The 27,719-nt window shown below is 56.5% G+C and overlaps 1 protein-coding gene across 1 annotated transcript; it reads left to right on the forward strand.

The window, feature by feature from the left end:
- The first annotated feature begins 228 nt into the window (after positions 1 to 228).
- On the forward strand, positions 229 to 27,285 carry Card10 (caspase recruitment domain family member 10). Its single transcript, XM_059247809.1, has 21 exons — positions 229 to 329; positions 613 to 864; positions 1,483 to 1,620; positions 3,532 to 3,857; positions 7,449 to 7,640; positions 8,688 to 8,843; positions 10,007 to 10,132; positions 11,512 to 11,703; positions 12,759 to 12,887; positions 13,808 to 13,923; positions 14,781 to 14,809; positions 15,155 to 15,278; positions 20,986 to 21,145; positions 21,379 to 21,490; positions 21,905 to 22,148; positions 22,269 to 22,338; positions 23,366 to 23,459; positions 24,634 to 24,792; positions 24,906 to 25,021; positions 25,398 to 25,510; positions 26,133 to 27,285. Exons 2-21 carry the CDS (start codon positions 630 to 632, stop codon positions 26,368 to 26,370), a joined length of 3,069 nt encoding a protein of 1,022 aa, XP_059103792.1. The 5' UTR covers positions 229 to 329; positions 613 to 629; the 3' UTR covers positions 26,371 to 27,285.
- Positions 27,286 to 27,719: the final 434 nt, after the last annotated feature.

The raw sequence follows: 27,719 nt of genomic DNA on the forward strand, positions 1-27,719 counted from the left end.
TGTGTGTATGTGAGCGTGCGTGTGGCGGCCCCGCCCCGTCGGGGGCCGGGCAGGTGTGGGCGGGCCGCGGGGACCCCGCCAGGACAGGCCGGGAGAGCCGGCGGGAAACAGGAAGCGGGGTGGGGTGGGGGGTGGGGAGGCGCGGCCGGCCCGGAGAGAGCGGCCGGGAGCACGGCCGGAGCGCGGCGGGGCGCGGGCGATGTGGGGAGGCCCGGGCGGCCGCGGGACCGGGGGCGGGGCCAAGGACCCCGAGGGCACCGCCCCGTGGCGCCGCCGAAGCCGTCGGCCGAGCACCGAGCCGGCAGCCCAGGGTAGTTGCGGCGCCCAGGGTGAGTGCGGGGAGGACGAGGGCGGGACGGAGCGTGGATAGGGAAGGGACACGGGCGGGACAGCGTGAGGACCCGAAAGGACGCTGACCGGACAGCTGGGGGACACGGGAGGGACCGTGCGGGGATCCGGGAGGACGCGGGCGGGACAGTTAAGGGATCCGGGAGGACGCGGGCAGCACAGCACGGGGACCCGGGAGGACGGAACGGGGCAGCGCGGGGACCCGCGGGCGACGCCCAGGTGCGATGGCCGCGGCTCCGTGCCCACCGTGCCTGTTGCCCGCAGACTCGGAGGACGCGGCCATGCAGGGCCGGGCGGACGCGGGCGAGGCCGACGAGGAGGCGGGGGCCGGCTCGGGATCCGAGGCCGAGGAGGACGCGCTCTGGGAGCGGATCGAGGGCGTCCGGCACCGGTTGACGCGCGCCCTGAACCCGGCCAAGCTCACGCCGTATCTGCGCCAGTGCCGCGTCCTGGACGAGCAGGACGAGGAGGAGGTGCTCAGCACGTACCGTTTCCCGTGCCGTGCCAACCGCACCGGTGAGCCCGCCGCCGCCGCCAGGGGTTTCCTGGGCCCACTCCAGACAGACCGCTGGCTGGACGTGGTGGCCGGTGCGGATGGCGAACCCTGTGGGACCTTTCCCGTGCTCTTTGACCTCTCTGGTTCTCTCTGTCCCATTTGTGTGGCCACGCACCTCTTAGAGAATCAGCTTTTCTCAAGAGCTGAAGTCTGACCTCAATTTTCTGAGACTCCTCTCCCCCTGGGTGTCTTTGGACCAGAGCTGGCAAGGGAGCTGGGGTCTCAGGGAACCTTAAGCCAAGCCCGCAAGGGCATTTTAAATGCTTGGGAAAGACAGGCATCGATGCCCCCGGGCCTGTGTGTGTGTGTGTGTGTGTGTGTGTGTGTGTGTGTGTGTGTGTGTGTGTAGGGGGCTCTGGGGACCTGCTGCAGGTGCTGTGGGGGAAGGTGCTTTTTTCTAGCCAGGGCAGACAGAGTTTTGCTCCCTGATGTGTTGGGACAGGCCCCTGTGTGTGTCACAGCCCAAAAATCTGGGGAACGCGGGCCCTGGAGCATTGTGGTGTCGGAAGAGCAGGGGGCACTGGGGAAGCCCTCATCCTGACCCCGGCTGCAACCTTTGCGGCAACCTGTACCCTCAGGGCGCCTCATAGACATCTTGCGCTGCCGTGGCAAGAGGGGCTTCGAAGCCTTCCTGGAAGCCCTGGAATTCTATTACCCAGAACACTTCACACTGCTCACTGGCCAGGAACCCGCCCAGCGCTGCTCCATGATCCTTGGTAAGCACCCCGGTCACACTGCCAGGCCAGAGCTTCCTTAACCCTAGCCGCATCAGGACCTCCCACGATACCTGTTGGACAGATAGAGAAGAAACTGAGGCAGAGCCTGGAGAAGTTTGCTCAGGGCACCCACCATAGGTGGAGGGTAGGCTGGATCCAGAGTTCAGAGTCCATTTGCTTGGCATGACTCTTTCCCCCTAAGAATCTTCCCGAATGGGATGGCTTGCACACACAGCTTAGTTTCTCATAGAAACATTCAAGAGTCAGTGAGGTGATTTAGTGGCCAGCAAGCCTGGCCACCTGAGTTCAATCACCAAGATCCACATGGTGGAAGGTGAGAACCACCAACCCCTGGACGTTTTTTTTGACCTCCACATACATGCTCTCTCCCATTCCCAAATAAATAAATAAATGTAATAAGACATTCAAGCCCAGTGTGGTGGTGTTGGTCTCTAATAACACTCAGGAGGCAGAGGCAAGACCAAGTTCAAGGCTAGCCTAGGCTACATAATGAGCTGCAAGCCAGCCTTGACTACACATCCAGACCTCGTGTCTTTTTTGTTTTGTGGGACAGTTGGTGAGGCTCCTTGTCTGAGCAGTTATGCATACACTCGGGCTTGGCCTGCCTGTCTTGTTCAGGATCTATGGCTGATCCCACTTGTTTGAAGTGGCGGCATTAAGAAATGTGTATTGGTGAAGCTGTCATATAACTCATTTGTAGAATCCATTTCCGGCGGACAACCGGGTTGTTTTTGGTTTTGTGACATTCTGTCCTTCTGTGGACAGCTCTGTGCAGTTCTGCTCTGAACTGGGGAGAGTTTCTGAAGTGGAGTTTCTCAAAGAATGTCTATATTTTAAGTGTTTTATGACCTTCCTCCCCGACCGGCCAAGTGTGAGGGTCCCTTTTGCTATACTTTTATGAATCCTGAGCATGTTCTTGAAACATTTTTTGCCAAACAGATATGTAAAAATCATGTTTCAGGTTTGTACCTTCTGGGTTTTGTTTTTGCTTTTGTTTTTCCCTTTGAGACAGGGTTTCTCTGTGTTGCCCTGGCTGTCCTGGAACTCAATTTGTAGACCACGCTGGCCTTGAACATCTGCCTCTGCCCACCAAGTGTTGGGATTAAAGGCATGCACCACCACCTCCCCAGAAAGGCTTGTATCTTCGTAAGTGATATAGTTCATAGCTTACTATTTAGTGAAGAGGAGTAAACAAGATGAGTAGAGTGGTGATATTTATTTTATATTTCCCACCACAACCAGTGGTGATATTTATTTTATAGTGCCGTGAAGTTTAAATAAACTGATACAGTGTCTAGTATAAAGAATGAGGCTGGGCTGGAGAGAATGCTCAGCAGTTAAGAGCACTGACTGCTCTTCCAGAGGACCCGGGTTCAATTCCCAGCACCCACACGGCAGCTCACAACTGTCTGTAACTCCAGTTCCAGGATACCTGACACTCTTACACAGATATACATGCAGGCAGAACACCAATGGTCATAAATAAAAAGTTTAAACAAAAAGAATGAAGCCAACAAACATTAGTGACAGGTGATACTGTTATTGCTGTGGATTGGAACATGTGTTTAGTTTTTTCCCTCCTGTTTTTATTTAGTTGTTTGCTTTTCTTGTTGTTTTGTGGGAACTCTTTATATATTATGGCTTTGAGTCCCATTATAGTTTTTTCCTCCTTTATTTACTTATTGATTTATTCGAGACAGGGTTTCTCTATGTAACAGCCCTGGCTATCCTGGAACTCACTCTGTAGACTAGGCTGGCCTCGAACTCACAGAGATCCACCTGCCTCTGCCTCCCAAGTGCTGGGATTAAAGGTGTGCACCACCACCGCCTGGCTTACCTCCCTGGATTTTATTCGGACCCTCCTGAATCTTCTTTATCCTGCCCTGGCAGATGAGGAGGGGCCCGAGGGCCTGACCCAGTTCTTGATGACCGAGGTGCGGAGGCTTCGGGATGCTCGGAAGAGCCAGTTGCAGCGAGAGCAGCAGCTGCAGGCGCGGGGCCGGGCCCTGGAGGAGGAGCGGGCCGGGCTGGAGCAGCGGCTGCAGGAGCAGCAGCAGGCGCAGGAGCGCTGCCAGCGGCTGCGGGAGGACTGGGAGGCGGGCAGCCTGGAGCTGCTGCGGCTGAAGGATGAGAACTACATGATCGCCATGCGCCTGGCTCAGCTCAGCGAGGAGAAGAACTCCGCCGTGCTGCGCAGCCGAGACCTGCAGCTCGCGGTAGGCCCTGGCGAGACGGTGGGGTCGGGGAGAGAAGGGAGATGTTTGAACAACAACAGAAAGATGGCAGCGTGGTCATCGATGTGTGTTTCAGAGTCACCATCGACCCAGTTTTGACTGAGAATGGGTTCTTTGGCTGCCCTGTGTTCGTGTTTCATTATGTTATGACTGGTTATGTACTCAGAGATACACCCACAAAGCATGTGGCCATTCTGGGAATAAGTTTTATTTTATTTATTATTATTATTATTATTATTATTATTATTATTATTATTTGTGACAGGGTCTGAAGTATCCTGAGTTGGCCTCAAGCTTGATATGTAGTTGAGGGTAGCCTTGAACTTCTGATCCTCCTGCCTCCACCACCCAAATGCTAGGATGCAGGTTTCTTGTTTACCTAGTGTGTAGTGCTAGGAACTTTATGCGTGCTAGGCAAGGACCTACCCTTCCACTCTGGGAACGAACGGCTTTGGTTGTCACACCTAGGACGGTGACATTAGCATTTATTTAGTAAGTAGAGGCCACGGATGCTGCCGCACGTCCTACCACGCCCACGATAGCCCCACAGCAGATTTGTGCAGCTCAGACTGTCAGTAGTGCCAAGGTGGTGGAACTTGGGGCTGTAAGGATTCAGTGAGGTTAGGGCTTGGAATGTCAGAGGCAGATGATGTTCGCCAAAGGCAGTGCTGAGCCTGTGTTCTGTCAGGCATCATGGTCACCCAGTGTGGGTTCCATGCACGGCTTGATGGTGTCCAGCTCAGGTTCCTTACCCCAGTGCGGATGCTGGGGCTCACAGTGGTAAAGGGGTGTGTCCAAGGACTCAGAGCCTAGGTATGAACTGCATCTGCCTGGTACCCCAGCAGGCCTCCTCCTGGGGATGCTGCCGTTCTGCCTGTTTCTGGCTGGTGAATTCCCGTTGGGTCCTCTCCATTGGATCCTCAGGTTACCTCTCATGGACTGAGGTTCTCTAAAAGGCCGATCCTCTCCATTGGATCCTCAGGTTACCTCTCATGGACTGAGGGTCTCTCAAAGGCCGATCCTCTCCATTGGATCCTCAGGTTACCTCTCATGGACTGAGGGTCTCTCAAAGGCCGATCCTCTCCATTGGATCCTCAGGTTACCTCTCATGGACTGAGGGTCTCTTCTCTCAAAGGCCGAGGGATGGAGACCTTCTCCTACTCTTCTCCTCCGTTCTCGAGACTCCAGATGGAGTTTCTGCCGTGTTTGATGATGGCCATGTGGAGCTATATGGCTTAGAGGCTTCCTGTGGCAGCGGCACACAGCAGGCCTCCTCCAGAAATTAGTTTATGGAGACCCTCCCCCACAAGCCTGGCTTTAGTGTTGGTGGTGATGACATGCGGACTGGGGGAGGGGGCGGCAGCGGTCGTGAACAGCACGTGGGACTCTGGGGTACACTGTCGTCTGGGTTTGTACTTTCTGGCTGGCTCCGTGTTTGGGGGGAGGGGAGCCCAGATGAGATTCCTGAGGCTGCTGTCCCCACTTGAGGTGGAGGTGGTGTGTTCGCCGACGGGAGCCGATGGCACCTGCGTGACTGGGGGAATGTCCTGTGTATGTCCAGTCATGGGGAGAGGCACTGCTGGGCTGCGGGAGCCGCTGGACAAGATGCAGAGGAAGGTGCCTTTGCTCCCCGATGGGACCATCGGCTTCAATGGCTGCACTTGCATTTAGTGGGTAGAGAGTGAGGAGAAGAAGAGATGAATAGAGAGCCCGCCCGTCACCCCCCACCCCCACCCCCATCCACCTGCATGTCTGGGAGCTTTTCCTGTCTTAGAATTTAAAGAGGACTCGCAGGTGGAGGTTCTCAGCACAGCCGACGGGGGCGGCTCCCCAGCTTGGCCTCCTCCTACCCTGGACAGGTGTTTGTGGTGGCTGATTTAATACTGTGTTTTATAGGGTGCAAAGTTAATGAGCTGTTATTTCCAAGCAACATAAATTTAAGGAGTGAACGCTGTAATTTCGTGCTCAAGAGTTTGTACACCGGGATTAAAGGCATCCGGGTTTCCTGGGGCTTGGCTGGCGACCTGTGCTCTGAGCTCACCGGGGAAGCCCGCTGCCTTCGCTCGCGGGTCAGGCGGGAACCTGGGTGTGCAGTTGCGGTTTGCTGCGAAGGGTGTGGCCAGGCTAGCCCTTGATACCAGCTGTCTTTCTCCGCTGGGTCACAAAGCGTGTTTTGTGAGTGGAAAGGAATGCGGGGGTCAAGACTTTCTGAGTCTGTGGAGGAGGAGTGGACTGTTAATTTGAGGAGCTGCTGACCGAGCCACAGACTGGGGTGTGTATGCATGGATGTGCTGTTCTGGGCTCCGAGCCTGGAGGACCAGCAATCATTTTCTAGACCAGGACACTCCTAGGACACCAAGCATTGATTCTCTTAAGAGTATCCCCAGAGGTCACTGTGCTCTGTCCCCCCTCAGTGACCTCACTGATGGTCAGCACCTGCTGCTCCTCTTCCCTCAGCTTGGCCACCCCGGACGCCACGTACATTTGGCAAACATCCCTGGCCAAGAACACTGTACTCCAGCAAACTGACCATGCGTGTTGGACCTTGGTCCAGGCTTCATCAGCTGCCCACCCCCATCCAGCTCCCAGGCCAGGCTCTGGCTTCCCACTCTGAGCTGGTGACAGGCCAGGGCTCTGGGCTTTTCTTTCTGAAGCTCCACAATGGCTGGGTCTCACTTGCGGTCGGTCGGTTGCCTCACAGCCCGGTCATTGTCTGCCTCAGTTCTGAACAGCTCCGGGAGGCAGGGGGAGGGGAGGGGCCCATTGTGCTGATGATAAAGCTGAGGCTGGGAGGAACTGAGGGACTTACTCAGAGGGGCACAGTACTTACTCAGAGGGGTGGTCAGTACTGACGCCTACACCTGGAGGTGTGGGTGTTGGGCACGAACCAGCAAGCTGATCTTTTGGAGAAAACCTCTCTGTAAGGATTTTCTTTCTTCCTTTGTTTAAAGACAGGGTCTCACTAGGTAGCCTGGGCTGATTTAGAATTTAATATTAGCCCAGGCTGGCTTTAACTTTTTGGCAACCCTCCTGCTTCAGCCTCCCGAGTGCTGAGATTATGGGCATGCTCACCCCACATAGTTCCTTTGTGAAGAATTTTCCGAGGTTCCCCCGACTCCCCTGTGTGTGCTGGGGGCTGGGTGGGTAGGCTCTGGGTGGGAGGGGCATCCTTGGCTGCTAGGCTGGATGAGGCCCTCGGGCCCATCACTTCCTTCTCCTCCTTCTGGTGGAGATAAGGAGACCCAGGGAGGCACAACCAGAGGCATTGAGTTGCTCAAGGCCACCCTCAGTTCAGGCAGAGCTGGGACCAGGCCCTGTCTCCCTTCCATCCTCATGTAGCCCCCCTCCTCTATCACACTGGCATTGGCCAAATTATGTGTTACGCAGACATCTTTCCAAGGCTCATCCTGGGAGGAGAGCCTTGGCTTTTCCCCTTTCCTCCTCCCTATTACTTCCATATTTGCCCAGCCTGGCTCCTCTTCAGAACTGAGTCTCAGGCAGACCCCCTGCCTAGGCTTCTTGGGGTAGCTCCCCGTGGGTCCCTTCCAGGCTGATTCATGTCTTGGGCCTCAGGTGGATCAGCTCAAGCTCAAGGTCAGCCGGCTGGAGGAAGAGTGTGCACTGCTGCGGAGGGCCAGGGGGCCGCTGCCTGGGGCCGAAGACAAGGAGAAGGAGCCAGATGGTGCGGATCTGCTCTCAGAGCTTCGGGCGGAGAATCAGAGGCTGACAGCCTCACTGCAGGAGCTCCAGGAGGGTCTTCAGCAGGTAGGACCCTGGTGCTGGGGCTGTGGGTCAGCCAGAAGTCGGCCTCTGCTTCCCACTGTCCTTCTGACGCCAGAGAAAGTCAGCCCCAGAGCCTGAGGGCTGACGCAAGCCACGCTCACTTCTCACCTGAAGCTCTAGGGCCTGGGCCTTAGCATACTGCACTCTCTGGGGGCTCAGTCTGGGGACTGTAGCCAATCCCCAGGGGTCTCTGAACCCCGTAAAATTGCACTCCTGAGTGTGTGTGAGCATTTTCCTAGAGAGAGGGGTCCAATTTCTCTTTAAGATGTGATGTTAGGGATCAAGGCCAGGGCCCTGACCTACACTCCAGCTCCACTTTCTCCTTTTGTTATGATCATTTTGTTTTGACCTGGTTCACTCTAGTCCCAGCTGATCTAGAACTGGTTATGTAGCCCAGGCTGGCCTCAGATTTGTGGTAATCCTCCTGCTTCTGCCTCCTGAGGGCTGGGATTAGAGACCTGTGCCACCACTCCTGGCTTCTCGGGAATTGGTGAAGGAGTCATGGACCCTGAAGTGGCTGAGACAGTCCCTAGGTTTGGGCGGCCCCAGGACTGGCTCGGTGTCCTTGGTGTCGGTGGCAGCGTGGATTACCATTGTCCCACAGGGAAAGTGGAAAGAACATTGTTTATTTTGTGGGATTGGGGGGTGCTTCACTAGATGTGGGCCTAGGGTCTGGATCTTGGATTCAGGACCAGCTCCTCGAAAGAGAGGTGGGGTGGGGAATAGGTCTTGGGAATAGTGCTCTTTGTGTGTGTGTGTGTGTGGGGGGCAGAGCAAGTGGGAGTGGGGTAGGGATTTGTTTGTGATCATGGACCTGATTGAGCTCAGACCCGAATATGTCCTCTGGAAGACAGTGGGGCCAGAGGGGCCACCCCGCTCTCCACATACAGAAACCGAGGTCTAGGTGCCAAGCCTGGGGTAGCAGCACGCTTGGTTGATTTGGAGGGTTGAGGGCTGTGTGTCTCTGTATGCCCCAGGGGGCGGGTTGGAGGGCCAGGGGTTGAGATGGCCCCTGACTTTACCCTGCAGGAGGTGAGCCGGCCAGGGGCTGCGGGCTCTGAGCGCATCCTGCTGGACATCCTGGAGCATGATTGGAGAGAGGCCCAGGATAGCAGGCAAGAGCTGTGTCAGAAGCTGCACGCTGTCCAGGGCGAGCTACAGTGGGCTGAGGAACTTCGGGACAAGGTAGGGACTACTGCCCGCCTCCCCACCCCCACCCTGCCCCTCCACCGTCTGCCAATGCCCCGCCCTAGGAGGGGGATGCTGGCAGGCATTGCCGGTGTATGCAGCCATTAAGTGTTCTCAGGCCCCACCCGGCCCTGTGGTCCCTTGGCCGCTTATAAAATAATCATTCAGAGGCTTAATATTAATTGCCAGTTGTATGGCCTATGGCAGGCTTCTTGCTAGCTAGCTCTTATAACTTAACCCATTTCTATTGATCTGTAAGTTGCCATGTGACCGTGGCATTACTGGTCTGCTGTTCCTTAGGCGGCAGCTGGCATCTCTCTCTCTCTCCTTTCCTCTTTCTTCTCTCCATATCTCTGCTTGGATTTCCCGCCTGCCTCTAAGCTGCCTTGCCATAGGCCAGTGCAGCTTTATTTATCAACCGATCTGAGCAACACGTATTCCCACCGTGCAGAAAGACATCCCACAGCAGGTGTGCCCCGTAGCCTTCCATTGGTGTCTTCAGCAGGCACGGCTCATCCGTACACACTCATTCATCCTTGTGTAGGGCCTTTTTATGCATTGCAGATTCATTAGAAAACATGTCTAAGACTACCTAAAATGAAGAAATAAATCTTAAAAAAACAAAAACAAAAACCCCAAAACCTCCCACAGGGTTCGGGGATTTAGCTCAGTGGTAGAGTGCTTGCCTAGCAAACAAAAGCACTTGGGTTTGGACCCAAGTTCGGTTTTGAGCAACTATGTCGGGTTGCTCCTAAGTAGCACCAGGGGATCTGTTGGTTGCCCTCTGTCAACATCTGCACTCATGTGCACGTACCCCTCAACGTATACACGTCCTTAAAAATAAAATAAAAAATAAACCAAGGCTCGCACTCCTGCAGAGGATGTTTTTAGCAGGCGGGTGCACAGGGTGCACACCTGACCAACCGCCCAAGGCCATGCTGAGAAAGACGTTGAGAAGAGTAAGGGGGTTGTGGGCCGAAGTTTCCACGGGAGACCGTGGCATGGAGGGTGCTGTGGGGATTATTAAGCCCGTTTTATGACTTAGGCAGTTGAGGCCCCAGCAAGACAAAGGCAATGGCTGAGGATATCCCACGGGAGAGGCGGGCACTTGTTCCTGGGTTTTCGGGGTTCTGAGCCCGGCCCACCTGCCTTGCCCATAGTACCTGCAAGAGATGGAGGATCTGCGGCTCAAACACCGAACGCTGCTGAAGGACTGTGACCTCTATAAGCACCGCATGGCCACCGTGCTGGCCCAGCTGGAGGAGATTGAGAAAGAGCGGGACCAGGTGAGCTGCGGCTTGCCGTGTGGCATCCCTCATCCCATCGCTGGTTCTGGTTTAGGGAGGAGAAGGAGGAAACAGAGGCAGGATTGGCACTGCAGGAAGAGACATTATAAGGGCACTGAGATGAGGTTGGCAGGCCAGGGAGACAGGTAAGCATCTTCCCACGTACCCAGGCAAGCCTATGAGTGTGCTGGATGGTGAAGCATGGGCCTCTGATGCCCGCTGGTCCAATATGGGCCTCACAGTCCCCCAGAGACTGCTCTAATCCTCTCATTGCGCAGGGCCCAATCAGCCTTGCCGATGATCACACAGGCAAGCGGCACTGGAGCAGGGCCCATTCCCTTGGGAAGTCACCCAGGGGTTCTTGCGTTGCAGCCAGGATCTCTGCCCTTTTCCTATGAGCACTTGAGAGATCCGCCCTAGACCCCGAACTCCCCTGCCCTCCAAGATCCTCCTGCATCTCAGTTCTCGGCCTGGAGGAGGGACCTGCAAATATTTGCTGATGGAGAAATTCCCCAAGGTTTTGGCTTTGTGTTCCTGGGCGTCACAGGCCTGTCTCCCGTGAAGGCTGCAGGGCAGCTGAGGACTTCAGACCAGTTCCTTTATGCCCCCGTCCACTGTGTGGGAGGGCCTCCCCCCCACCCCGCCCCCCACCCCCCACCCCTGTGGGCAGGCCGGGAGGCTTTTGTCCCACCACACCTGTTAGGATGGTTTTCTGAATCCCCTGGGAGTCTGTAGAACATAGGTTTGGGGTGTCATCCCTGGCATTGTGAGTCTGGTGCTTTGGGGCCATCAGGCTATTCTTAGCCCCCTGGCCTTTGCTTCTAGCTCCCCGAGAAGCAGTGCGGGCAAGTCCGGGCCTGGGCCTAGCTCTCAGGGACTTCATCCTCATGGGAGCAAAGAGCATTGGCTGCACCAGGCTGGGTTGGACTCGTGGCTCCTGTGCTGTGGTTAAAGTTAGGTGCACAGTGGGTCTCTTGGAAGCATTTTTATTTATTTATTTTTATTTTTTTTTGAGACAGGGTTTTTCTGTGTAGCCCTAACTGTAGACCAGGCTGACCTCAAACTCAGAGATCCACATCCCAAGTGTTGGGATCAAAGGCATGTGCCGCCACCGCCCGGCTTGGAAGCATTTTTAAACTGATGTTCCAGGACTCTGGCCTTTCCGGTAGAGCCCTGACGGTGGGTCTTTCTTCCCCTGTAAGTGAGGCCAGCGATCAGTCCTCGGAGTCAGTCTGTGTATAGACGAAATGAGCTGATGCTAAGCACGGCCCTTCCCTCCAATAAAGGAAGTGCCCACAGGCGGCAGCGCCGTTCTTGTCCCGTCCAGCCCACTGAGCCAGCGTGCCTCCCTCAGAGGCTGGCTACCCTGCTCTCTCCAGGCAATCCAGAGTCGAGACCGGATCCAGTTACAGTATTCTCAGAGCCTCATTGAGAAGGATCAGTACCGCAAGCAGGTGCGGGGACTGGAGGCGGAGCGTGATGAGCTGCTCACGACCGTCACCAGCCTGGAGGGGGCCAAGGCCATGCTGGAGGCACAGCTGCAGCGGTCCCAGGGGGGCTCCTCTCTTAAGGTGAGTGGGGGCAGAAGTAGAGTGCCCTGGGGCTGGGGTGCTGTGGACTTGAGGAACCTCTCGGCCAGGGCTGGGAACATGTAGGTCTTGAGTAGGGGACCTTGGCCGGGTGGGAGCGTGGTTGAGATTAACAGTAGCTTGCAGCCGAGGGGTTGTGGGCTGACCTCTAGGTTTCTGCCACTGGTCTGGGGGACGCCGGATCGTTTGAGCTGACTGCAAACCCTCTGCAAACCTGGATTTGGGAGGGCCTGTGAGCAGAACCCTCAGAGGGCAGCTAGGCTAGCCTAGCATAGGCCTTGAAGTTCCACGAAAGAGCAGCTGTTCCAATCCTTTCATAGTACAGGGCCCAGAGAGGGTCAGGGGTCTGCTGGAGATCACACAGTCAAGTGGCATTGATACAGGGCCTGGACCCTTGGGAAATCAGACAGTGACCCTTGGGCTCGGCCAGGAGCTCTGCTGTTTCCTGTTTTTGGTCGCTTGTGATGAGCTCATGGGCCTGGAGGAGTAGAGGGAAGATGCATGAGTATGGGATCTCTTATGTGTCAGAACCTTGGTGGCTTTCGCACTGAGCTAAAAACAGACCAGTTCTGCCCCCAGGCCCGTTAGGGTTGGGCCTCTCCACCCCCTTGTCTGGTCCTATGGGCCTCAGGATTGCAAATCCTAGACTCTGTCATGGTCCTGCCTCAGGACCTTTGCACATGTGTCTGCCCAGATCTTCCTTTCCAACGGTACCTCTTAGGAACTCCCGCATCCTGAGTCCTCAGCTCAAATCCCACTTCGCCTAGAGAGCACGGATATGCCAGGCAAGGCGGGGGCCTCTGTTGTGCTCTGTGCCCAGGGCATGTTCCTTCTCTAGCCCTTGCCTCTGGGGTGATGTTGTTCCTCTGCTGGCTGTAGTCTCTCCCATTTTGAGGCGTGGGTGCCATGAAGGCCCAGACAGATCTGGCACCCTGTGCCTGGATCTTCCCTCTGCCTAGCCTGTGGCCGGTGTGCAGGACTAACCGTGGCCAGCCTGGGCTCATGCTCACCTCCTCCCTTGCTTCACCCTCTGGCAGGCCTGCGCCTCTTCCCATTCCTTGTGCTCCAACCTCAGCAGCACTTGGAGCCTCAGCGAGTTCCCATCCCCAGTGGGAGGCCCCCCCGAAGCTACAGGAGAAGCCGGGGGATCTGAGGCCCACACCTCGGTAAGCGGCCCACCCACCTCAAGCAAGGGGAGCCTGGGTGGGACTTTCTGTCTCCACTTTGCCAACCGTTGCATGCCACAGACAAGCACGTCGAGGCCCAGGGAGGCCGAGAACCATGTGTGTTTCTATGTACAGTTGTTTCTGCATGTTCATGTGTGTGCACATGTGTGTACAGGTACAGGAGTGTGCATGCGTGTGGAGGTCGGAGGTCAACCTCGGGGGGTGGGGGGAGTCATTCTTCAGGAGCTATCCACCCTGTTGTTTCTTTCAATTATTTTATTTTTTTTATATTCATTATATGTATGGGTGCATATCTGTGTGTGTGTGTGTGTGCACGCGCGCGCGCGCGCGCGCGTGAGTATGGGTACCCTCTGAAGCCAGAGATGTCTGGTCCCTTTGGAGCTACAATTACGGGTAGTTGTGAAAGTCCACTGTGGGTGCTGGGAACGGAACTTAGGTCCTCTGAGAGCCGTAGAAGGTCTTAACCATCGAGTAATCTTTCTGGCTCTACTTTGTTGGGTTTTTGTTGTTGTTTGTTTTTGTTGTTTTTTTTTTTTTTTTTGCTTTTGAGGCTGACTTTCTCACTGGGACCTGAAGCTGTCTGAATAGGCTTGGTGACTAGCAACCCACAGGGATCCTCCTATCTTTGCCCCCGCATCACTGGGGTTACAAGTGTATGCCATTATGCCTGGCTTTTTTTTTTTTTTTTTTTTTGAGCTGAGGATCCAGCTCAGGTTCCCACATTTGCTCAGCAGACCCTTCTCTGGCTAAGCTTCTCCCAGAGCGCGCAGGTGTGGGGAGCCCTTCATACACTGCGGTCTTTTATGCCTTTCCTTTCGTCCTGGGCCCTGGGTCTTCTCTGTGAGCTGAGGGCCGGGAGGGGTGGGCTGGAGGTGACAGGCCTTATCCTGGGGTTGCAGGAGGAAGCCACAGACAGCGAGAAGGAGATCAACCGGCTTTCCATCTTGCCCTTTCCACCCAGCGCGGGCTCCATTCTCCGCAGGCAGCGTGAGGAGGACCCGGAGCCCCCTAAGAGGTAACCTGCTGGAGGCAGCAGGAGGCCCCCCCCCCCCCCCCCAGTGAGGAAGGGTTGCTGGGTCCTGGACAGTCACATCCTTTGAGTTTGACAGCAGGAGCCAGTCAGGACCAACAGTCCCCTGGCTTGACTGGCTGTAGCCGTCAGAGCTCTAGAAACAATGAGGTCCAAAGAGGAACCAAGTCAGGTCACGGTAAGGTCAAAGGGCAGAGAGCACTCAGCTGCAGCCCGGCCGCTCGCTCGGTGAGGAAGTCACCGCAGGCAGCCCGAGAGCTCAGATTCCCAACCTTAGAATCCCAGTTGGCTCAGGTTGGGGATGCAGAGAAGAAGGTTTCCAGGGGCCAGGTACTCAAAGCAGGAAGGCCAGGCCCCAGCTTCAGTCAGCAGCAGCCGTAGCAAGCAGGTCAGAAAGCTCAGACCACATCCGTAATGGCCAGCGCAGGATGTGGGATTTCCTGTCTCCTGGTCCTTCCCATCGCGACCTTCCCCCTCTAAGGGGCCTCCTGGTGGAAGGCTAGGCTGGGGGAGGCTGTGGTGCCCACGGGCTTGTTGTGAAGTGACCTGCTCTCACAGGGTGGGGGTGCCAGGGAGGGGGTCTAACTCAGAAAGTAGGAGCCCAGGGCTAAAGGTAGCAGGGGAGGGACAATGGTAGGGTGAAAGGTCAGGGGAAGTGGTATGGAAGGACAAGCCAGCTGTGGATCAAAGCGATGAACCCCTTTGCCTTGTGGCTTTAGGGGCCTGGGTAACCTGGGGGGCCTTGGGCCTGGGGCCTGGTCAGTGTTTGCTGGGGGAATGAGACAGGAGGTCGGGCAGAGTGTCACAGGTCTCAGCGGCCACCCTGGTCTCTCTCCCTTCAGGTCTTTCAGCAGCATGTCGGACATCACAGGTAACTCCCAGGGCCCTCGGGGAGGCTCACTTTGGGGAGTTCCTTGCCACTGGCCTGGATCCTGTGTGTTCCCTTCCCCTTGGCCTGTCTCTGCCCCTGTCCAGGCAGAGAGGCTGCGTGGGAGGCTCCCGAGGATTAGGGTCTGGCTTGCACACCTGCTTCTGGGTGTGCCATGTGGGGCCCCTCACTTCCTTCCCACCCCTTCCTCCTCTAGGAAACTGGAGGCTCACCCTGTGGCCCTGACCCAGCTCTGGGCTCCTGGGGCCACTAGCCTGCCAAGGCCCCTTTTCATCGCCTTCGGCTGACCCTATTTTCTAAACTCCTGACGACCCTCTTCCTTCCTAGGGAGTGTGACCCTTAAGCCCTGGTCCCCTGGCCTCTCTTCATCATCCTCATCTGACAGCGTGTGGCCTTTGGGAAAGCCGGAAGGCCTCCTGGCCCGGGGCTGTGGCCTGGACCTCCTCAATAGGTATGCAGTTCTTCAGGATGGTGGAGGAGGGTTTGGGTGTCACCACGAGGTTGCAGAGGGTCCAGGGCTCAGCAGGGAGGCAGCAGGGCACACCTCTGTGAACAGTGAGGTCTTCCAACAGTGGCAGCCTTGGGGTTCAAATCCTGTTACTGTTGTCTGTGCTGTGTGAGCCCCGGCTGCTCACGGGTCCCTGGGCCTCAGTTTCCTCGCTGACTAAAGGCAACAGTGATCTCCTCCGCACGTGGGTGTCAGGGAATTTCTGGCTCCTGTGAACGGAGTTCTGACAGGCACAGGCAGGGTTTGCTGCCCATGCCACCCTCACTCCAGCTTCCTCCTGACTAGTCATCCCTGCGCTGAGCGCTTAGTGGGCGAGCGGTGTCCCGCTGAGCCACTGAGCCACTTACAATGGCCAGGGCTGGGGCCACCACAGGAGCCCCTGTAGCTTCTGTGTCCACAAAAGCCCAAACAGAAGTTACAAAACATTAAGGGCAGGGTGCCCTGACAGTGACCCACTCGGTCCATGGGGGAAGGAGCCCCCCCCACCTCCTCAGTGCCATATGACCTTTGAACTCCGAGCTGCTGGGGAAAGTAAGAAAGGTTAGCCAGGGAAGGGCCTGGAGTCAGTGAGGAGGGAAGAAATGGGGAAGGAAGGTGAAAGTTCAGGCCAGATGAGTCCCAGTGGGCTCCGTGACTCAGGCCGGGGACATGTGGATTTTTGCTTGTGTGAACTGGATGCCTGGGAGGGTTCGGTTGCTGTTCAATGCCAAGGCAGCTGCTGCTTCGCTCCTGGGACTAGGTGGGGCTCTTGTTTTGTTTTTGATTTTTGTTTTGTTTTAGTTTTTCCGAGACAGGGCTTCTCTTTTGTAGCCTTGGCTATCCTGGAACTTGCTGTGTAGACCAGGCTGGTCTTGAACTCACAGAGATTTCACCTGCCTCTGCCTCCTGAGTTGCTGGGATTAAAGGCGTGTGCCATCACTGTCCGGTTTATGTGTTGGGTCCCTGTTTCATAAAATATAAAACTCAGAGGCGTTAATGAATTTGCTTAAGACCATAGAGCTGAAAAGTACCAGGGCCATCTTCAGGGACCCCCATCACACTTGGGTTTTAGGAAGGCCTTAGGAACCACTGAATGCTAGCCAGTGTGAGATGGGGTTAGGGGCAGGGGAATGAATGTCCAGTCAAACAGATCAGGGCAGAGCAGGACCGGAGGCCTCCTGCCTCCTAGAGGCAGCTTGGCCAGGCCTCCAGCACTCCACCCATCTACCCCCACCCCCTGCTCCTCTTGCAATCCCAATCCCGGCAGCGGGCCCAGTGTGACATTGTCTCAGCCTCTGCAGGATGTGCTTCTAGGGGAAGGGGCGGAGGTACCTCCCTTCCTGCCTGCTGTGGCTCTTCCTCCAGCCTGGCTTGCAGCGGGGTCCTGGCTGTGTTCCAGGGGACGCCAGGATGCAGAACCGGGAGCAAGGCTCTGGCTCACCCCTCCTGGGCTTGGGCTGTAATCACCAGGGTCACCCCTGCTGCCCCTGCTGTTCTGAGGAAGGAGTTGAAAGAAGAGCACAGATTGGGCTGGGCTCAGAGGTGGCTGAAAGAGGAAGGGGACAGGCCCTCCCCTAACATCAGGCCAGGGTGACCCACTTGAGTCCCCGGGGTGGGACTATGGCAAGGTGGGGAAGAGCTAGCTTTGCACCCAGAGGCTTGAGTTCAAATCTTGCTGTTTAATGCTACCCTGGGAGCTTGTGCAGGCCACTTAATATCCTAGGCCTCAATCTCCTGCTGTGTGATGCAGGTCCACCATAATGCCTGCATGTCTCTCGAGTCCTTTTTGTTTTTTTTTTCTTTTTTCTTCAAGGTTCCTGATTTAAACAGTACCTGGCTCACTCTTGGGTATTCCAGCTAGTGCTGTGGCTTTGCAGGGCCCATATGGCTCTGTGTGTGTGTGTGTGTGTGTGTGTGTGTGTGTGTGTGTGTGTGTGCAAGCAAACATGGTCTGTGTAGTAGTATGTGGGAGTGTATCACACACAGTGTGCTGGCGTGTGTGTACAGGTGTGGAGGCCAGAGGTGACATTAGTGACTTCCCGCATGGCTGTCTACCTTAATTCCCTGCCCCTGGGGCTCCCTGTTTTGGCTAGACCTCCTTCATTCTCTGCTTCCCCAGAGCGGATGTTACAGGTGCTGTGCCTGGCTTTCACGTGGGTACTGGGAATCCAAACCCAGGTCCTGAGTTTCTGCGGCAAGCGCCTCATTTACTGAGCTATCTCCCCAGCCCAGAACCCAGACAGGAACTGTTCTAAGTGCAAAGCCACTGGAGGCTGTGGTTTGGGCACACCTGCCTTCTGTCTGATGCACCTGTTGGGTGCCATGCACATAGCTCTTGAGCCTTTTTAGGTGCCAACTCTGTCACCCCCTCTAACCTCTCTCCACTCTTCCGTTAGGGGACAGGGTAGGCCAGGGACAGTGGGCAGTCAGGCACTGGGGTGAGTGGAGTAGAGCTAGAAGAGTGGACGGATGGCGGTGTGGTGGAGGTGGTGGGGAAGAGTCCAAGAATGGTGTGAGAGCTGGGTACTGGGAGAACGGTGGAGAAAGTTCGCCTGCTGTCTCTCAGCAGAACCCTGCACCTGTCTGTACTCACTCATGTGGTCCTAGAGATCTCTAGAACCTTCTGACCATGCAGAGAAAGTTCTAACGTCTTTGTCCACGTCCACTACCCACTGCCTGTGCCGCCCTTGGTAAGTGGTAACTTCTTTGTACCTCACATGTCCCCACGTCTCTAACATGGGAGCGCCATTGCTACCTCCCAGAGGGTTGTCAGAAGCCCTCAGCCTCAGCATCCCAGATCCCTAACTGAAGCAGATCAGTTGCATACGCAGCCTGGAGATCTTCCCACAGTGCCCTGGGACAGGGACGCTCACAGGCCACAGGGCCCATTGCCACTCATGGCTGGCAGAAAGGGCAGGTTCTCTGACAAGACAGGGGTGGGGCTGGAAGCCCTTCTCAGTCCCAGTGCCTTAGTCTCAGACAGGCTCAGGGTCAGCTAGTCTGTCCTGCTCTCTCCCCTCCTCTGAATCTGCCAAGGTCCCAAACAAAGGGGTCTCTGCACACTGTTCCCACCTACCCCCAGGCCATTCCCAGAACTCCGACAAGTGCCCAGAGCAGGCTGCTTGCTTGTGGAGGCTCAGAGAAGTCACAGGGTCCTTTGGTGACGCTGGGAGGGGTGGTTGTCCACAGTGTTCCCGAGGAGGGGGGGTGCCAGAGCTGAGTCTTTAGGTCGTGGGGTACACTGAGGCATGGGAGGAATCTGGGAGGAGCTGTTACGAATAACGACTGGTCTGTGCGTTTGCAACAGTTGGGGAAATTGGGCCGATGGGATTGTCCTCAGTCCCACCTGATGACAGGAAGTTGCCAAAGTGTTTTTCTTAAATTATGTTTTGTTGATTTATTATGTGTGTATATGTGTGTGCATGTGCATGTGTATATGTGTGTGTATGTATGTGTGTGTGTGATTGTGTGTGTGTGTGTGTGATTGTGTGTGTGTGTGTGTGCCATAGAGCAAGTGTGGAGGTTCAAGGACAACTTGTGGGATTTGATTCTCTCTTCCTCTCCCTCTCCCTCTCCCTCTCCCCCCCTCTCTTTATCATGTGGCTCCCAGAAATGGAACTCAGACTTGACAGCCGGCACCTTTACCTGCTGAGCCATTTCATCAGCCTGGCTAGCATTTCTTCAGCATGTCCCTTAAGGACACAGATGCTGGAATTGTGCTGAGAGTGTGCTACGTTTCCACTCATGGCTGGACACGTCGGGATGAGTTAGGGCTGAGGGGTGGGACGCAGGCATTAGTGGTTAGTCAGGCCATACGGTTTCCCTCTATGGCACTTTCCTCTCTCTGCTTTTCTGACCTCACACCTTGGTAAGAAAAGCCTAGGAAGAACCTGAAATCAGCGGCCCATGAGACAGTGGTCCAGGCTTAGGGGTGTGGCTCCGTTGATAGAGTACTTGCCTAGCGTGAACTGTATAAACCAGATATGGTGATGCTCGCCTGTCATCCCAGCACTCGGGAGGTGGAGGCAGGAGGAACGGAAGTTCAGAGTCATCCTCAGCTACATAGAGAGCCAGCCTGGGGTACATGAGACCCTGCCTAAGAGAGATGGAGTATGGTCCAATTTACTTGAGAAGAGTCAGGATTGCGTCTTGTATCCAGTTCTGCTAAGAACAGAATTAATCAAGTCTCGTCTGGGGAATTCCTCAGCCCATGGTGGCTTCACAGCTGCTTGCCTTGACCCCCACACCCACAGGGGCAGAGGGGGGCCACTGTCATCCTCATTTTATGGACAAGCAGCCGGTGCATTCTTGCGAGTCCAGGACATGGTTTAGGTAGGGTTTAGTGCAGGTGTGTCCAGACTTTGGATACTTCAACATGAGGTTTTCACTCTGTGCAGCTAGGTCACAAAAAAAAATCTCATGTTTTAAGTCATTTATGATTGCGTGTTGGGTTGCACTGGGTGCTGTCCAGGGTGGCCTGTGTGCCCTGAGTTGGACACACTTAGTGGAGTCTTCCGAATATTCTGCTCTAACTGGACGAGTCTCAGAGTTCCCCATTCTGCCTCGGTCTTTCCACATGGCCTCCATGAAGCAGGGCAGGCCCCATGGGCCTGGCCTTCTGACTTGACTGAGGGGACAGGTGCCACCTGCAGGGGGCAGTGTGACTGCTGTCGGGTAGGGTAGGCCCTGCTGGAAGAGGAGGTGCTCCTCTGCAGCTGGCCTAGCCTCGGGCTCATGGGAGAGACTTGGGGTCAGTTTGTCTGAGACTGGCCACTGGGCCCCAGTAGATTTCACCCAGGGGTGGGCAGGACTCTGCCACCGTGGGGGACCCCAGCATCTCTTTGGCTTCACAGTCAGTGGCCCCCACTGTATCAGGGTGTAGGGCGGACAAATGCCTTCCTGTGGCTCAGACAGTTGGCTGGTTCCAGCTGGCTTTCCTGGGAGCCATTGCTCGGGATTCTAAGTTGGTAATCAAGGTACGAAGCTAGGGTGCTGCTGGGAGGCGCGTGGGGCGCCTGCCATTTCCTGCTGCCTCTGGTGCGGCTGTTGTCATTGAACGTCTGTAAATCCCGTGTTCTGTGCCCCAAGCTTCCCATCACCCTGGAGCCCGACGCCTCTCCATCTGTCGCTGTACCTCTGTTCCTTCCCGAGCAGTGACCCCGGCGGATCTTACCCTGAACCCTCTTCCTACCCTCCTCCTGCAGCTGCTCCCAGATTAGATTCTAATGGCGCCTCCCTCCTTGGACTGTGAGCAAGACAAGCTCTGCTTGCTCCATCCTCAGTGTGTCAAGACACGGGCCTGGGTGTTGGGGCACAGGCTGGATTTCACAGATGTCTGGGCCTGAAGGGTTCTGAGGAGAAAATGTGAAACCTGGCCGGGGGATGCTGCCGGGGTAGACTTGAAGCCGGGGTAGGGGTGGGGTTGGGTGGGTGGGTGTGTCTTCAGGGTGATGGGAGGAGAGGGCTGTGTCTGACTTGAGCTTTGAAGCAGCCGCAGTGTGACCAGGCTGGGGAAAGGGGAAAGGTGGTTGCAGGTGAGGGCGCTCTAGGGGCACTGGCCCTGGGTGAGACCTGTGGCCTGTTTCAGGCGGCAGGATCATGGCAGCCTTCCAGGTGCACTGTTACAGTACTGACTGGACTCTTATTCCCGTCTTCCTCCCCTTTCTCTAAGGTCTCTGGCCATCCGAGTATCCGGTTGGAGTCCTTCTGGAGGCCTGGAGCCCCAGGATAGGAGTCCAGATAGCCTGCCAGTCCTTGGGGACAGAGGGTCTGGGGCCGTGGTGCGAAGGGTACTGTCTGGGCCTGGTTCAGCCAGGACGGAACAGAAAGAGGTGAGGTCCCTCTCCCTGAACTGGGCACGAGTGCCCTGCTTTAACAAGGGTGGGCGTTGGTTGGTGGAGCAGCATCCATGGGTGGGGCTCCTGGGGGCTGGCTGAAGTGGAAGTTGCTCTGCCCTCAGCCTGCAGTGAATACAGTCTGTTTTGGTAGAGTGGGAGGTGGGGCAGGATGACAGCATCTTGACAGAGTTACATCCCTAACATCATTCACTGCTCGGGTTACTCAGCCCAGAGCAGAAGGCACTGGCCTGGAGGGGGCAGGCCTGGAAGCTGAGGCCCAGCAGAGGACCTTGCCCTGGAACCAGGGCTCTACACTCCCCTTCCTGCTGGACTCGAAGGGTAAGCCTGGCCTGCGGGTGGACCTGTTGAACTCATGAGACCCATCCAGTCAGGGCTCCTTGAGTCTAGGCTGGGGGTAGGCATAGAAGGCCCAGACGCAGACGCAGAAGCCCACATCCCAGTGCCCAGCAGGGCGGTGGCCTCTTTTTTTGTGTGTTCCTGTCCTTACTCTGTGTTTGGTAGGCACTAACTATGAAAAGAGCACTGCATTAAGAAACCAGAGGCCTGGCTTTGAGTCCTGGCGCTGTTTGCTAGGGACTAGGCAGCTTCGAGCAAACCCTCTTCTTCACCTGAGGACTTGAAGAAGGTCCTCTCAGCCCTACAGAGGGCCGTATCACTGGCCAGTGAGGTCCCTGGAAGCTGGTCCCTGGGCTCCCTAACCTCCCGTGTCCTCCCTGTCCTGCCCAAACCCAGCCTGTCAGTCCTTCCACGAGGCCCTGGATGCCTGGGCAAAGGGATCGGGCACAGAGCCCTTCTACATTCGAGCCAACCTCTCCCTGCCTGAGCGGGCAGATCCCCACGCCCTTTGTGTCAAAGCCCAAGAGATCCTGCGGCTGGTGGACCCAGCATACAAGCGGAGGCAGGAATGGTTCTGCACTCGGGTCGACCCCCTCACCTTACGGGACCTGGACAAGGGCACTGTGCCCAATTATCAGAGGTGATCCTGGCGGCGGCCTAGGGTGGGGGCCCATGGGCTCTGGTAGGCGGGATGAGTTGGAGGAGGAGAAGTTGGGGCTTGCTTTTCTTTCAAAGTGTGTGACTCAACTTCCCCCTGCAGAGCACAACAGCTTCTGGAAGTCCAGGAAAAATGCCTGCTCTCGAGCAGGCACCGGAGTCCTCGAAGCAATGTAAGCAGAGCTGGTGGGCAGGGAGAGGCATTGGAGACGGGCCGGACCGATAGGGGGTGGTGTCCGGAGGGAGGGGCGGGCTGAGTGTTCTGCCATCCTGGAGGAAAGAGAAGGGGAGGCCCACTTTCCGATGTCAGCAGGATTTAATTGATCTACTAGGCACCTAGGGCACCGAGAACATTAGTTTCCTCATGCAGGGTGGTGGAGAGATGAAATGTAATGGAATGTGCCCTGTGGCTATTACACCGTGGGCACCCGAGAACAGCCATATTCTCAGTCCCTAGACTGGGTCATCACTGTGCCCATAGCAAAATGTTTCGCTGATTGGGTCCCCGGGAGACCCCATTGCTGGAGAGTTGGCAGGGGGTGTGTATATCAGGCAGACTGAAGAGCCTGCGGCCACGTGGCTGCGTCTGCTGCTACCAGAGGACATGCTAGCCATGTCCTGCCTCCTGGACAGCCAGCAGCGGCTATGAGTCCCCACGTATCTGGGTCCAGTGCTCACCCCCCCCACCCCCCACCCCCGTGCTTGCTCCATAGTTATCAGGCTTGAGCTAAATAGTGTGGGTGTCATTGACTTTCCTACCCAAGGTCTTGCTGCTAGTTCATTGGAGGAGAGGCTGCCGGGGGCTGGGCTGGGCTGGGCTGGGCTTGGGGGGAGAGTTACATGTGGACCTATTGACCTTGGACAGCAGTGTCAGGATGCCCTCCGTGGGATGGGTATCCTCCTTGGGATGGGCATCTCCCCCCTCTCCTCGTGGGATGGGCGTCCTTCTTGGGATGGGCGTCCCCCTTGGGATGGGCATCTCCCCCCCCCCCCCCGTGGGATGGGCGTCCTTCTTGGGATGGGCGTCCCCTCGTGGGATGGGCGTCCTCCCGTGGGATGGGCATCCTCCTTGGGATGGGCGTCCCCCGTGGGATGGGCGTCCTCCTTGGGATGGGCGTCCCCCATGGGATGGGCGTCCCCATGAGATGGATTGTGCTTTGTGTGATGATGATCTATCTATCTTCCTTCTTGTGCTCCCAGCTGAAGAAGCGCGCCCTGGGGCTGGTGAGGCCCAAGCCTGCAGGGGGCGCTGCAGGAGACTCCCCGGAACAGCTGCCGGCAGAGCCCTGCTCAGGTGAATCTGAGCGCATGGGGAGCATTCCCACTACTCAAGTGCCCAGGGTGCCTCTGGGCAGCTGCTGGTTTGGAAGGGGGGCCATCTTGAGGGACAAGGCTCCCTGACGGTGGGATGGATTGGAGGTAGCCCGTTGGCAGGTGCTGGTGTGTGCGCGTGTACGTGTGTGCGCGTGTACATGTGCATTCGTGCTCGTGTCTCTGATGAGGGTTAATACCAGCACCATCTACCACACCGACAGGGGCTGGGGAGGAGCCAGATGAGGAAGTGGCACTTCTGAGGGGCACCAGGGATACAGAGGCTAGGGGACACTTTGGCTGAGGCCCTTTTTACCAGGGCCTCCAAGGCGAGAGGGGAGCCTACCCCTGACAGAAGGCATGGTTCATGCAGTCACAGGAACACAGTGTGGGTTGACTTTGGAGAAGGGTGGGCACAGGAGATGGGTGTGGAGAGCCGGCCTGAAGTCCAGGAGACTCAGCAACCCCTTGCTCAGGGGGTTTCCTGTCTGTCAGGTGAAACAGTGAGCGTAGTTAAGAGTGCTGGGCGGTGGTGGCGCACGCCTTTAATCCCAGCACTCGGAAGGCAGAGGCAGGCGGATCTCTGTTGAGTTCAAGGCCAGCCTGGTCTACAAAGTGAGTTCCAGGAAAGGCGCAAAGCTACACAGAGAAACCCTGTCTCGAAAAACCAAACCAAACCAAACCAAAACAAAGAGTGAGGTGCCCTGGAGCGTGTGCTAGGGACCTAGGAAGGTGTAACTTGTGCTTGGGGTGGCTAGTGGGCAGACTGGTGGCAGGTGCATGGCTTTGGGTGATGGGGGAAAGCTCTGATGTTGCAGGCAGGAACACAGCACCGGCAGACGCCGTGTTCTCCCCAGGCCCTCAGGCAATTCTTTTGTCACCACTGGGAGGATGTGCCCTTTGCCCTGGGATGTTGGGAAGTCAGCCGTGCATTGAAAGCAGGAGTCACAAGATCCGGTTGGCGGCTGGAAGCCTCTCCCTAAGTGCTGAGCGGGGAGTGGCCTGTAGGGGGCAGATCTGAGACAGGATCGGAAAGACGCCTTCTGCTTGAGTACAACAGGACTCAGGAAGGGAAACTAGGTAGCAGAAGATGACGGTGGTTTTAAGTGTCTATCCTGTGTAGCCCTCATCTCATCCACGCCCCGCCCCCTCTGCAGAGCTAGAGCGAAGCCTTAAACCCTACAGCCTGGTGCGGCCACTGCTCGTCTCTGCCCTGAGGCCCGTGGTGCTCCTGCCTGAGTGCCTGGCACCCCGGCTCATCCGCAATCTGCTGGATCTGCCCAACTCCAGGCTGGATTTCCAAGTGTGCCCCGCAGGTGAGTCTGACACCAGGGTGGGTGGGTGGATTGGCATGGGGTGAAGGGGCACTGGGTGGCACTGGACAGCCAAGCCTGTGGCCCCTCGTCCAGCATGTCCTTGTTCTCCGTAGAAAGCTTCTCTGGAGAGGAGCAGGGCGCATCCTCAGCTCCTGGAGCCCCCAAGGCCTGGCCTGCCACCCCTGGGCTGGGCAACAGGATCCGGGCCATCCAGGAGTCTGTTGGGAAGGTAGGTGCTGGAGGGAGCTAGGTTGCCATTTGGGACTCAGAACCAGCATCTGGGCCATCTCCTGGGTTCCTCGGTGTCTTCCCTGTGCGGGTTGGGTTTTGGGACCGTGGCTCCTGGGGTCACCCTGAGGTGTGGACTAATATTTCTTACCTGACCCTCCTTGTTTCTGAACTTCCATTGTCCTGCTTGCTGACTGGGGCTGCGGGGAGGTGGCTGTGGGGTGTGACCGCTGAGATCCAGGCCCCTCGTGAGCCTGGGTCTCCAGTCTGCTTGGGTTCTTTGCTGATGAAGCAGGACTTTGTCCTGGGGGGTGGTGACAGGGTGGGTGCGGCCAGGGAGGTGGTCCCAGGAGTAAGCTGTCTGTCTGTCCGAGAAGAAGCACTGTCTGTTGGAGCTGGGTGCACGGGGCGTGCGGGAGTTGGTGCAGAGTGAGGTCTACCCCATCGTCATCCATGTGGAGGTGACTGAGAAGAATGTCCGTGAGATCAGGTGAGTGGTGGCCATGTGTGTGCCCCCCCCACCCCATGGAAGCCTCTGTATCTGACTGTCCATCTGTCTGTCCATCAGTGTGTGCATGCTTGTATCGTGTATGCGTGTTGTGGGTATTTATCTTTAGAGAGGGTTAGGTCTGTAATACAGGTAGGTCCATATTTTGTGTATCATGTGCATATATGTATCATAGGTATATGTACTGTGTGTCTCATAGATAATGCATGCATCATACGTGTGTGGTACGTGTGTCATGTGTATCGTGTGTATATGTTCTGGGTGTGTATTATGTGTGTCATGCATTGTAAGTGTATCTTGTCTGTGTATCATGCATTATCATGTGTCATGTGTAACCCTCATATCATGTGTGTATCAGGCATGCTACACATATATGATGTATTATATACATACATACCATGTGCCATATGTATATTGTGCTTTTGAGGTATTGTGTGTATTGTAGTTGTATGTGTGTATTGTGTATCAGTCAGTGTGTATTGGTGTGTGTTACGTGTGCTGTTTGTCATATGTGTGTGCATATAATATGCATCATGTGCATGTATTACATATGCATTGTACATGTGCCTGTGCAGCCTGCCCTGATCGACACCTTCCTCTGCAGGGGCCTGCTGGGCCGGCCAGGCTGGCGGGATTCAGAGCTGCTTCGTCAGTGCCGGGGCTCAGAACAGTGGCTCTGGGGACTGCCGTGTTCCTGGGTACAGGTGCCTGCCCATGCCTGGGGCCACGCGGAGGAGCTGGCCAAGGTGGTGCGTGGCCGCATCTTGCAGGAACAGGCTCGCCTCGTGTGGGTGGAGCGAGGCAGCAGCCGAGGGGGCAGCGGCAGCAGCAGTGAGGCCTGAGGACCCAGCCTGTGCCCGGGACTCTTCCAGCCACTCTCCAGACCTCTTCCATCAGATGCCTGGGCCTCCCCCATCCGGTGCCCGGACACTCTCCATTTATGCCTGGGCTTCCGCCTGTGCTAGAGAGACTGGTGCGATCCTGCGTCTGTGGTGGAATCAGACCTCCCCAGTTGGGGCCTTGCTTGTCCCATGGACTCTCCAGTGTGGGACCCTAGTCCTGGGTTCTTACCAGAGTCAGCCACGGGCCTTGTAGAGGCTGTGGAAGCCCACAGGGTAGACCTTTGCCCATGGGGCAGACCTTTGCCCACGGGGCGGACCTTGTGCCTGCCCCTGACTTGCTGCTCTGTCTCCTCACCGACTCCCGCGTCCCCGCGTTTACCCCCAACATTTCCGTTTGTGGGTCTTTGTGTGTGCCTGGGCCCTCTCCTTACACACTCACCTTGGAATAGAGTTCTCACACTGTTGTCTAACTTTGCACACTCATGTCCTCATGGGCCTCTGATGCCGTCTCTCCACCTGGGTGCACAAGGTCCCCGGGGTCCTCGGCCTGCCCTGCCACCATCGTGTGGCCCCCACAGTTCACTAGCGGTTCTCGTGTGTACTGTCATGCGGATACCTTGGCTGCCCTCCCTGGTCAGCTTGAACCCTTACGTCTCCTTGTGTGTGTCATCTCTCCGTGTGTGTGTGTGTGTGTGTGTAAACATCACACTCTCCCCGTGACACTGGGCACTAACAAATGTGTGTTCTGTACAGCACACCAGGATATGTTCTCTTGGCTGGTTTCCTGTTCCCCACCTGCCTCGAGGAGGCTGGGGTGGCGGTGCTGCTAGGCCGCCCGAATGTTTGGCTTGTGGGTAACTCCCAGGGCCTTTCACTCAAGCTGCACATAATGAGTCATTAAAGTTTGTCATAGAAGTTGGTGGCCTCCTGCTTGCTTCCATCCCTGGCCTGAGGGCCCTGCCTCACTCCCCCATCCCCTCCACCTCTTTGTCTCCATCCCCGGCATTGGCAGATTCCACCTTTCAGGTCCCTGCCAGCTTGCTCGGTCTGTGGCCAGGGTCACATTTCCCGTGACTCCTCCCAGAGATGCCCGCCATCTGTGCGGGCATCACCTTACCTGCCACAGTGCCGGGTGGGGGGCCTCAGCCCTGCCTTGCTCCGTCAGGTCAGCAGAGTGTCCTCTGGTGCAGGTCACGGAAGCCAGCGGGACATGAGTGGCTTCAGGAGTCTGTTCGGGAGACCCAGAACACATTGTGGGTGTGTGGATGTCCCCAAGACAGCTCCCCCGCCCCAGGAATGAGGATGGTCACCCCCAGGGGGAGCAGTCCAGGCAGACTGGCTGGAAGAGG

The sequence above is a fragment of the Peromyscus eremicus genome, chromosome 20 (genome assembly GCF_949786415.1).
Source record: "Peromyscus eremicus chromosome 20, PerEre_H2_v1, whole genome shotgun sequence".
In the NCBI taxonomy this organism is placed as follows: domain Eukaryota; kingdom Metazoa; phylum Chordata; class Mammalia; order Rodentia; family Cricetidae; genus Peromyscus; species Peromyscus eremicus.

What these genes read in the sequence shown, in the direction of transcription:
- Card10 (XM_059247809.1), top strand. Translation starts at nt 630, where the DNA reads ATGCAGGGCCGGGCGGACGCGGGCGAGGCCGACGAGGAGGCGGGGGCC. An exon ending in TTGAGAAAGAGCGGGACCAG is followed by an intron (nt 10,133 to 11,511) that starts GTGAGCTGCGGC and finishes TGCTCTCTCCAG; the next exon opens with GCAATCCAGAGTCGAGACCG. An exon ending in CAGCATGTCGGACATCACAG is followed by an intron (nt 14,810 to 15,154) that starts GTAACTCCCAGG and finishes CTTCCTTCCTAG; the next exon opens with GGAGTGTGACCCTTAAGCCC.